This window comes from Ostrinia nubilalis, chromosome Z (genome assembly GCF_963855985.1).
Source record: "Ostrinia nubilalis chromosome Z, ilOstNubi1.1, whole genome shotgun sequence".
NCBI classification, from domain to species: Eukaryota; Metazoa; Arthropoda; class Insecta; order Lepidoptera; family Crambidae; genus Ostrinia; species Ostrinia nubilalis.
In genome coordinates, this window is record NC_087119.1 from 25,801,490 (window position 1) to 25,813,300 (window position 11,811).

The 11,811-nt window shown below is 37.3% G+C and overlaps 1 protein-coding gene across 1 annotated transcript; it reads right to left on the reverse strand.

The window, feature by feature from the left end:
* Nucleotides 1-6,466: 6,466 nt before the first annotated feature.
* LOC135086948 (uncharacterized) lies at nucleotides 6,467-11,268 on the reverse strand. Its single transcript, XM_063981772.1, has 4 exons — nucleotides 11,095-11,268; nucleotides 10,543-10,685; nucleotides 8,001-8,174; nucleotides 6,467-6,670 (listed from the first exon to the last, which is right to left on the reverse strand). The coding sequence occupies exons 1-4, from the start codon at nucleotides 11,161-11,163 to the stop codon at nucleotides 6,568-6,570; spliced, it is 489 nt and encodes a 162-aa protein (XP_063837842.1). The 5' UTR covers nucleotides 11,164-11,268; the 3' UTR covers nucleotides 6,467-6,567.
* Between the last annotated feature and the right edge of the window lie 543 nt (nucleotides 11,269-11,811).

The window sequence follows — 11,811 nt, forward strand, 5'->3', positions numbered from 1 at the left end:
ATCATTGTATGCAAGTACCTCAGTTTGTATAGAAAACACGCGCGGCACAACACACTGACAACGCGTCTGCGCGCGGGATTTTTTATATGAAATCACGCGGACCGCGGCGGAGCGCGGCGCAGTGTGATAACCGCCTTACCGATTATCTGAATTACGGTGTAGTGTAAAGAGGCTTTTTGAATACCCTCAAGTGACATTACGACTACCTACAACTTCATTCTACCTTCATTGTGGCATCTCCATGTTAACATAATTTTTGGACAGTATTTTCGCAATAATAGCACGCGATGGCTGTGAGCATAGCCTGGTGCCAATGTATGTATGTTAAATATTAGGCTGAAGGCCCATCCATCTCGTAGAAGACTAGTCTGGCTCTTTCAAAAATCGGCTTATTCCACTATTCCCCGTTGATAATCCCCATCAACGGCGATTAGTGACCTTTTTGTTCACTAATCCCCGTTATCTCCAATTGGAGCTTATAATGGGGAATAATGAACTAAAAAGTTCAATAATCCCCGTTATATTAGGATTTTATTTTTAACGTAATGGGGATTAATGAACTTTTTAGTTCATTATTCCCCATGATAATCTCCGAAACAACAATCAAAGAACAAAACAAACAAAAGTGAACAAAAAGTTCACTAATCCCCGTTAACGGGGATTGTCAACGGGTAATAGTGGAATAAGCCCAAAAATCCCCGGCTTGTAACGCCCATGAGTCACATATGATCCATGATAATTGGCTAAATCACTTACTCTATTAGAACAATGTTTGGTCCTCGAGTCACGTGGTTTTAACTTCTCTTCGCATCAGTGATTTGTAGCTATTATTGTTGTATGACAAGTTATTAAAATATTGTAACACAAATTGCGCAAAAAGACCCCACCACTTCAGAACCTAATATGATAGATGATAATCTGATAATCGTCAAATATTGTATGTGGGTATTAAAAAAATATTAAGCTACACTTATATGAAGATTTAATTGAATATTACAGATTAATCTCTAGCACAGACAACAAAACTAGAACCTACAAATACGTCAATTTTACGGTTATTTCATAATAACATGAGTGTAAAGGTTCTATAAGTTGGATCGGATGGTTCGCCCAAAATAACATTCCCATTCAAAAGACATCAACGCGTTAGCGCCGCAGCCACAGCACACGATTTAAAAATGAGCGAAGCCGAAGGTAAAAGTAAAGTTTTATAGTCTGTGTTGAGAGGATTCAACAGTTTAAGTCAAATTTAATAATTAAATTAAGACCGAAGCTGACTGGCTGACTAATATTTGAATTTATAAATGCATAAAAATCAGTAACTTATCTGGAATGAGTTCAGATTTGTAATTTTTTTTTTATATAATTATGTATCTAGACAATCATGTACATGCCATGAAATAATGAATCACATATGACTCCCAAAACAAGGTTAATAAATTCATTTACTAACCAATCGGGCATGACAGTGATGTGAAAAGTCAAAAATTACTTATTACAATGTGTAATCTTGAATATTTTGTAACATGTTCTTAAATTATTATAAAATAAAAATAAATTAATAATGTTTATTGATATTAATAATATTCATTTAACCATTATAGTTGTATAAATACCTAAACAACTGTCATGACCTCTATATTATGAAACTTAAAGCAATTTCGCCATAAACGCTTTATAAAATTAAATGTTGATTGTATACTGGGTGAGCCCGAGCGTTGATTTAATACATATCTTGGTTTACTTTATATTTGTATGCTTAAATATATAAATGTATAGTTTTAGTAAATAGGCTAGAGCAAATGTTGTTTGAAATTCGTGTTTATTACCTTGGAACTGAGACGATTTTACGCCATTACAACTTATTGCGCCATCGCTAAGCTTCCTCCATTGGCACAAACTGTCGCACAAAATTTTTACGACGCGCACAAATTTATGTTTATGCAAATACTCGTAAGCCGAAAACAACAAATTATTCACCAGAATATTCGGGTAAAATGATATCTAAAAGCCAGCAAACACTTGTGTGTTCACTATAAAGTTTTTTGTGCTTATGACCCCGTTTTTGTAACAGAGATCAAAATAAACAGAGGTGGAATTATTTAACTTTAATTGCTGTGAGAAAGAACAAAATCCTTGAAAAAGTCATCCGAAAAGCTGTTATATTTGGACTTACGAGCATTTGTGCAAAAACAACTAACTTTTAATAAGTCTATCCCCTTGACGTGACTTAATGACAATAGATGTACCGTTTATCAATAAAACACCTTTCATTGCGTGTCCGGGCACTGGACCCGCTGCAAAGATGAATACAAATCATTGACAATAGCCTTATTTTTGCTCGACCATTTGCCCTATTACGTATATCGCGAGATCTTTGACAAAATACACACACTAATGAAAAAAGTATAAATTACCTAACTGTTTCATAGAAACAATCAGTACCTACATTCTTACCAAAGAAACTATCGCAGATATACGTGAAAGGAGTATGGTATCAATAAATTAGCAAACTGCCAATATTATATGTAAATATATTTATTATTCATCATAGTACAACCAGGCACGTAATGCCGTAGGCATTAGTATCGTTTTGAATTGATAGTTTTGCATTACAATCGTTTCTCTTTCAATTTAACGAGACTCTTGATGCAATAAGTAGACTATTTAAAACTCCTTTTTTTATTATAATTTTATTGGCTATTGGAGTACAATTAAATGTGATTAAAAACACGTCTAATAACTGAACTTTGTTATTGAATACAGTACAAACATTAGAAGTAAACGATTGTGATGCAAGTCCTGAAATTCTATTGGAAAGAGGTCGCATTTTGGACGATATACATTGAGTGAAGCAAAACCACAGAGTGGTAAAAAGAACAACTTTAATATCGATATGGGAGGAATTTTACCCGAGATTCGGCTACTTTAAAGTCCCAAATGAAACTTGGTACTTAAGTATACCTACTTTACTAATACAGACAGAAACATAAGTAGTAGTTAACTTCCTCGATAAATAATAATTGAATGTACGATGATGGTGAAGTTCATCACTGAGATATTGATTAAATCAGTTTTTCAGTGACAAAATATGTAACGACATAGACATAAACAGTCATCATAAAAATAATCACACTATTAATGATTATTAACTTGTTTAAATAACCCAGATCTTAAAAAGTTTAGGCAATTGAGTAAAATTCCTCAAAACTATACCGATATAAAAGTGGACTTTCAATTTCAGGTGCGGTCCTTATATTGCGATGTATATAAATAATTTATAGTTAATGTATAAACCGGCCGGGTCACCAACGCTCCGATGTGTACATATTTAGGGCCTGTACTAAAGGATAATATCTAACAGATGACCCGGCCGCCGAGCCCATTGCTATGTACAATCATTATATCAAATGTATGTATGTAGGTATGTACGATATTGTTAAATTAATAATATTTAGATAAGCATAAAGTAATAAATATCGTGATTTAATGTGAAATTCAGATGTAACGGCATATTTACAGTATGTTGTTTAGTTAGTTGAAATATATTGTTTTGATTTGTTTATTGTTGAGGAGATATTATTTTCTTGTGCGCATTGTTGGTAAGGAGAGCCTATAACTGATCCCCAATTAGTAATATTATTTATAGTGCAATCGTCGGAAACTAGTTGTGAAATCATAGTATCCTATTCATTACGCATAATCCATTTTTCTCCAAAGAAATAATGGGAAATCATTTATGAACTGTCAACTGTTATCTGTGAATATCTACTCAATCTTTAAGGTTTAATATTATATTCGTTTGGATTCTTTTTTGTTCAGGGTTAGAACTTCGTAAAGCTCAGGACTGGTATTAATGTTTTGCCGCTTATACGAACTATATTTATATCTAGATTTCCATAAAGAGCACTTTCAATAAAATCACTATTTGGGGTGAAATCTATTTTTATTAATTCATAGTAAATATTACTTTGACCTTGTAAAGTATTCCCAAATGCCCATATCGGGTGTCAAAGTTGTTTTAACTTATGTTATATTTTTGTTTAAAATTGTTTGAAATTTATACCACCTGTTACTAGTTTATTCAATTAGTCCAAATAAGAGAATGTACCTAAAATACACAGCATTATAATCATTTGAATCGTATAATTTTATAAAAATATGAGGTGATTTTCAATGACAATGAAAAGAGAGGTTTTATTAATGTTAAAATTAATATTCAATAAGTTATTGATTATATTATCATAGTTATCGTATTTTTAGGCGGCGAATATTCTAAAATATTACGTAGTATTGTCTTAAGTTTGTAAGTATGCCTTTGCGAATGTTCGCCTCGGAATGATGGGCTATGTTGCAATAATCTAACATATTATTAAGTGAACTAATTGTAAGTGACGCAAGAATTGAGCTACTATACTAATTTCCTAATGTTACTTCGACATCAAAAGTGTAATAAATGAAATTGAAAACTCAGATTTTGTCATGCTTTGAAGTTAATCACAGTTATGTAAAGATTATTAAGATAAAGATTATTTTTTAAACAAAAGTTGAGACCTGTTAGCCGTGATGATCCCTAAGCCATCGAAGTAACTATAGTTTTCTCGTCAATTCGGTTCATTGTAAGTATCTAGCTCAATTTTTATATGCTCAAGAAACCAACTCTGACGAACCACTCACTGTTTAAAAGTCCTAAATCTCAGATCCAAAACGAAGCAATTTTAAGTGTCCATAAGTTATTTATTTTGTCAAACCATCTAAGACAATTAACGTTAAAGTTGATGACAATACAATGATAGAACAATAGGCTGTGACGATTACATCATAATATATAAAAACTAAATATATTTTTCGCAGTTTATTTGTAAATCAAATGACGTCCAAGAAATCTGAGGCAAATATAATGAAACTCTAACCTGCATCCATTTAGCGTGGGTGATTATGGCTGTGACATAATTTTACAAAGATGGCGTTATCTTTTTATATAGTGTTCTGTTCAGTTATTAAAGTGCCTCAATATTGAGTGAATCCACGCGGTATACAGTTGATTTTTCAAAACTGGCACGTCAAATTTGTGTATGGACAGTGGACACGCCCTATATCCTTGTATGTGCTTCCGTCACAAGTTCCCGTAGCATTTAACGCGTTGTTTCTTTTAACTCTAAATGTGCTTAGCGAAAGTAAATGATAAGTATGTGTCTAATTTTGCTCGCTGAACATTCTAAACACGCATCTTATATCAAAAAGTCAATTCTAAACACGCATCTTATATCAAAAAGCTTTTGCCATTTATATTGCCCTTTACTTTACTAGTTAACCAGACGGGTAACTTCTTTTAGTTAAAAACTACACGAAATGCTATTTTCTGAAAATTACTGAATATCAAAATTACGTAATTAAAGTATGGCGTCTCAATTAAATAAAGGCGCATCATTTAATTATTTAACGTTTAAGATTGTCAATTGTGTACCACTTGCAACGAGGATGTACCATATTTGACAGTCGATATGATATCGAGACTGGATTATGAACTTGACTTTACTAAGGCCCGGATTGAAGCTCAAAGTAGCGTGTAGGAATAATTTCCCATGACCATAAGTTTGTTTGCTCAAGCTAGTGAGGTCACGTCTGAGTTGGTTTCCGAATAGTCCGAGGCGAGACGAGCGATTGCATAGTGATGGGCTCGTTGAGCACTATGCATGGACGGACTACCTGTGTCCGAATAATTTCTAAGCACATCCGCAGTATGCAACTACTACCTGACGCGTTTACGTTTCGTGTCTCGGGGATTACTCCGTAATTGTACAAAAGGAACTTGTAAAATTTTATTGGAACTACTTGTTATAAAAACGGAAAAATACATAAGCGTGTTTTATTTATCGAACCCTCTCCAAACTGTAGATTGTAGAACCTAAGTCCATGTTTTTTATTATTTATTACTACTCGTAATGATTCCGTTAGAAGTTTGGAACAATGTAACGAATGTTATTTATACCTAAAATTACAGATTTGATTTCATGAACGCTCTGAACCATACCTACATTCAGTGTTCCGCAAAATTTTTGTATTCAAGGTAGGAAAACGAATTTTTTTGGAGGACACTACAAATAAAAATGAATTTTTAAGTAATTACTTACCTGTTGTTAGGCCTTACTTACTTACTAAAAATAAGTTTTACAAGATAACCTTATTTTTCCGAGGCACACCATCTAATGATCACGGTACACCAGTGTGCCACGGTGAACTCTTTGCAGAACCCTGTTATAATACCAATTATTAGGCTGAGTTGCACCACCATATTTTAACCGTGACAATAGCAATAACCGGTGTTTTTTGTATGGTATTTGACAGATTTTTGGCGTTTGTCAAAGTTAAAGTAAGATGGTGCAACTCGGCCTTAGTAATTTATCTTTTAACAAAAAGATCCAGAACTGATCCTGCAAGATTAACAGCTAAGACAGAAACAAGATTAGAATTTAAACAGTTTTAATAAAGCGTATAAAACGATTCTAATAAAATTTCTCGTTCCCTTATTCGTATAAAGAATAAAAATGACAAAAGGCAGTTAATTTAGAACACTTTGTTAGGTGGTGTGAAACTGTGAACTTGCTGAGTACCCACGCTGGATAATAATATATCGTTCTTGTTCTCTGCCATTTTCACGAGTAGGAATCTGAAAATAAGCAAATAAATAATAAGAATATCATCTGAGATAGATGCCCTAGATAAGTTATGTTACTTATACAGGGTGGATTTTTGTAATGCCACCTGGATGGAAAGTACCTACTCTTAGTACTGTAGATAGAAAATTTTACTCAAAGAAAACATTCCTTTATTTTTGAAAAGAAAGAGATTGTATTGCAACTGACAAGCGTGTCGAATAGGATATTCATAGATATTTTAGTGGTTAGGCTCCTCTCTACGGGAAAAGCCTCACACAAGTTGATAAGCACGTGAAAAGAAGCTTAAAGCTTGTTCAAGGAGAATAATTGTTACTCGGATTCAGGAGATTAGAACTCCCCTATTTTATCAGCTAACGCGAGCTATTTCATGGTCATGTCATCATCAGGTCATTTGGTTTCCACCAGGGCTGTTATGGATATCCGTAACCGTAACCGTAACCGATTCAAAAGTTTCGGATAGTTTCGGATGTAGGCAGTATAAATTGTTTTTTGTATAGCATTATACTTATGCAAAGATATAACAGCCTGATATACCTTTATAATGCCATCTAGTATCAATTTTTATTTTTTTATTGCTTTTTATTCGATGTAAAGTGTGCGGCCATGAATGAACCGTGTTGGACAACTATTACAAATTGCATTCTAAAGCACAGATATCCGTAACCGTAACCGAAACCGGTATAATGTTATTCCTTCCTATATCCGTAACCGTATCCATAACTGAAACTAGATATCCATAACATCAATACCGTGCAAGCAGCACGGACGTAATGTGTAGCGCCATCTATGGTTCTTTATATGAATTAGGTCGTTACTCATGTTAGTTCTGCAAAAAAGTAAGAAATACCATAGATGGCACTTTTCAAACTGTTTCTAGAGATGGCGCTAAACGGGGTGTTGGTTTGGAATAGCTATATTTGGGACGTGCCCTGATAAGGGACTAGTAAAGAAACAGATCGAATCAGAAATGAGGAGATCCGTCAACGAACTAAAGTCGCTGACATAGCCCGACGGATTTACAAGCTGAAGTGGCAATGGGTAGGGCACATAGTACGCCGAACTGACGGCCGATGGGGCAGCAAGGTTCTGGAGTGGAGGTCGCGTACCGGAAAACGCAGCGTGCGACGTCCACCCACAAGATGGACAGACGATAAAGGTAGCAGGAAAGCGCTGGACGCAGGCCGCTACCAACCGGGTAACATGGAAAGCATTGGGGGAGGTCTATGTTCAGCAGTGGACGTCCTATGCTGAGATGATGATGATGAAAGAAACAGATTTGATATAAACCACCGTAAATAAATAACCACCATCATAACTCACCTCCTGACCCACCTGGCCGATTGCACGAGCACCGCTGACATGTGCATGGTCATCCGCGCGAAGATCGTCAGGAACACCACGAAGTTGGCCAGCATGAAGCACATCAGCACCAGGAGATCCCTCAGAGCCTCGTTCATGCAGTTCTTCATGCGGAACCCACGGATTGGGCAGTATCTGTAAAAATATAGAATACTGACAAACACCATTAAATTCAGAGAAACATTTTTAGACTTGTCTGTCCACCTTGTGGGTGGATGTCCCACGCTGCGCTTTCCGGTACATAGCCTCCATTCTAGAACGTTGCTGCACTTGCTGCCCCATCATCCGTCAGCTCTGCGTACATAGCACCCTGCCCATTGCCACTTCTGCTTGCTAATCCGTCGTTAAATAAAGAAAACACAGCGTGGGACGTCCACCCACAAGGTGGACCGACGACATCATAAAGGTAGCAGGAAAGCGCTGGACGCAGACCGCTACCAACCGGGTAACATGGAAAGCATTGGGGGAGGCCTATGTTCAGCAGTGGACGTCCTGTGGCTGAGATGATGATGATGATGATGATTTATAAATATTATGCCTACCTCGTTTCTTTTCAACTTAAAATAATTCTCAAAGTAGCATACTTTAGGTTCACTTGCCAATTTTTTAACCCTAATAAACACTCATTGCCTAAATTAACGTTTTTGTTGCGCACACTTTAAAAATAACCCAGGTTTGGTCATTATATGGCTTTGCTTGGAACTCGGAAAGTTTGGAAGCTGCACAAACTCAACAACAGGGTAAGGCCGCACGTGGCAAGACCCGTGGCTATTGCGAAAGTTCTAGATCATTGGTTCCCAAAGTGGGGGGCGCGCCCCCCAGGGGAGGCGCAAAGACCTTTAAAGGGGGACGCGGGCCATCGTGTACTTAAGCTAAAAAAGCTTGGGACCGCTGAGAGAATGCATTCCAGACTGCTCAATACGACCAATAAATAATCTTAACTGGATTTTTTGTATGGTCGAAAGGGCGTCTCAAATAAGTTTGGGAACCAATGTTCCAGATATCTAACTTGGGACCTCTCACAGGCAAGGTTCCAACAATATTCTTGAAGTTACAAGCAACACATGCTACATCAATGCAGCTAGTAACATAGGTGTAGGTATATCTAAACAATGCTTTAGAGTGCACATTTGAACGAACGCAAATATACCTACAAACCAAACATTCTTGCTAGCACAAAAAGGTGAACTTTGAGATTATCAGTGACCACACGATTATTCCATTTTACACCCACAGGCCAATACAATTATTTCTTAATGTCGGCGCAAATGGCCCACCGACCACAGCCACCGGTGGCCGGTAAGTTCACGCGCAAACAAAGACGAAACAACAGATTTAATCACTTTCCAATAAAAGTCCGTACACCTCATTTTTTTACTAAAAAACAGCAAAATTAAATGTTTAGGAAGGCGTTTAACTTGAGCTTGAGAAAAAGTAGCTTTCTTTCAGCTTTTACACAAAGAAGCAGTTGCGTTTTGTTTTCGTTTGAACTAGCTGTCACGATACGAATTTGTGATTTTCGTTCGTCGTCGTCGTCTAGTCGCGTTGTAGTTGAAAATATTTAGCGCAATCGGGCCCTGGTCAGTCCAGCGCATGGGCGACCTGCCGCGCGCTCTTATGCCTTCAACCTGCATTATGCCTATATTTCCTATGGTGCATGGTTGAGATTAAGTTGTGGATGCTTATACTAAAATGTTTATTCTATTTGTATAGAGAACAATAGTGTCTGGACAAACCTCAAGAGGATTAAAGACATTATTTAGTCAAAGATGTAACGGTTAAATATGTATATGTAATAAATAAAAGCCGAAGCAATTTCGTAAAAAGTGTGTCCCCTCTCCTTCATGACGATCGGTCAAAAGAGAGATGCAGGTTATGACGCGAGAGGGCTGATCTCCCCTGCCCTTTTGTCCCTATGTCTGAGAGTCCCCCACCTGAACATGAGCTCCCCTGTACGGCTAGCACGAAAAACTTTCGAGTTCGAATCGTTTGCGTATTCGAATCGCCATAAAAAGATTTAGTACGAAAACTACAACAGCGCCCTTGTGAACGTGTCGTAAAGTGAACTTAGTATGAGAAATGGTTGCACGAAACTTATTTTGAGAATCACGTGACAATTTACGTTATCGTTTTAATTCGAAGGTTGAGTATCGAATTTTGTCGAATACGCAAACGATTCGAAGACGAAAGTTGTTCATGCTAGAGGTACTGGCTTACCTGGAAGTCTTTAAATAGACTTCGGACGCAGGTTGGCCGTAGTAAGGACAATCTGGTCAGGTGGGAATTCTTGGACTTAAACATTGAGTGCAGGTGCGGTTTTGTTCCCCAGTCGATGAAGCACCTGATGTCGTGCCCTGAGTACTCAAGCATCTGCACTCAGGAGGATTTGATGAGTGCTGCTGACAACGCCACTCTTGTGGCGGAGTTTTGGGCTGACATTGTGTAGGTTTGTTGTCGTCACGAAAAGAAGAAGAAGAAGAATAATATAACATATTTTACATACCTCAAGTTATAACCAGCGCACCTCTCATACACGCACTCAAAGACTCTAATGAAAATGTTGCGTTTCGGCCTCGAAGAGTGGATGCAGCATGAGCTCTCCTTCTGTGCGAGTATCATCACCCTGCTGTTGGCACCATTGGGCATCTGGAAATGATAAAAAATATAGATCACGCTATTGAGTTTTAATGTAGTAGTATAACTTCAATGGCTCAAGCGTAACTACCTGTCGCTTTAAAAAGAGACTGGATCCTTCTAATAACACATTTTGGGGTAAAAACCTTTCCTTTAATTAAATGAAGTTTAGAACTGGGCTTTCAAATGGTACCAATATTGGTGGGAAGTGGGGATGCATGCGAGTGTGTGCGTGGATCCCGTTTTACCCCCTTAGGGGTGGTTTCGTAAAATTATTTCCTAGCGGATACCTACGTCATACATCTACCTGCATGCCTTTCAGCCCGATCCGTCCAGTGGTTTGGGCTGTGCGTGCATTGATAGATCACTATGTCAGTCAGTCAGACAGTCACCTTTGAGTTATATATATTTAAGATCGCACCTGGAAACCCGTACCCAGAAACCTGCACTTGCATTTGTCATATCGAACCCCAGAGCACTTGCAGGGCATTGTGACGAACCCTGGACACTCAGCATTCCATTAGTCAACAGGGTTTACTGCTGCTGCAGGTTAACCTAATTTTCAATTTTAACTGAATGATCTATGATTTAGATTTATATTTATTTTGGTCTTTGACAGGTGATTGATAGACATTAGATGTCGGAGACAGGCCGATTCTAGTCTATGCCATTAGTGCACTGGATAAAATATATTCAGTCATTTAATTATTAAAGAAATAGCCAAGGGCGTGTCGTGCCACGCGCAGTGTAGGGTTCCGTAGTTGTCCGTCGTTACCACAATTATTTATTTCAGAAGCAAGTAATTACTTCATCTAAAGTCACATTTTATATTTTCTTCTAAGGATTTTTTATTAGGTATGAAATTTTATTACACACTAGCGGCCGCCCGCGACTTCGTACGCGTGGATCTCGTTTTACCCCCCCTCCATCTATCTTACGCGGTTCAGATTTTTTCATACAAATGTTTTTTCCCGCTAACTCCCGTTCCCGTGGGAATTTTGCAATATCCTGTTGTAACTATGCTTTAAGTTTACTAAGGTATCTGCATGCCAAATTTCAAGCGTCTATCTTACGCGGTTTAGATTTTTCATACAAATGTTTTTTCCTGCTAACTCCCGTTCCCGTGGGAATTTTGCAA

Coding starts and splice junctions, on each gene's coding strand:
- LOC135086948 (XM_063981772.1), bottom strand. CDS start 11,163: ATGCCCTGCAAGTGCTCTGGGGTTCGATATGACAAATGCAAGTGCAGG. Junction 8,175..10,542: donor TGCGCTGGTTATAACTTGAG/GTATGTAAAATA, acceptor ATATTTTTACAG/ATACTGCCCAATCCGTGGGT. Junction 6,671..8,000: donor TCGGCCAGGTGGGTCAGGAG/GTGAGTTATGAT, acceptor GCTTATTTTCAG/ATTCCTACTCGTGAAAATGG.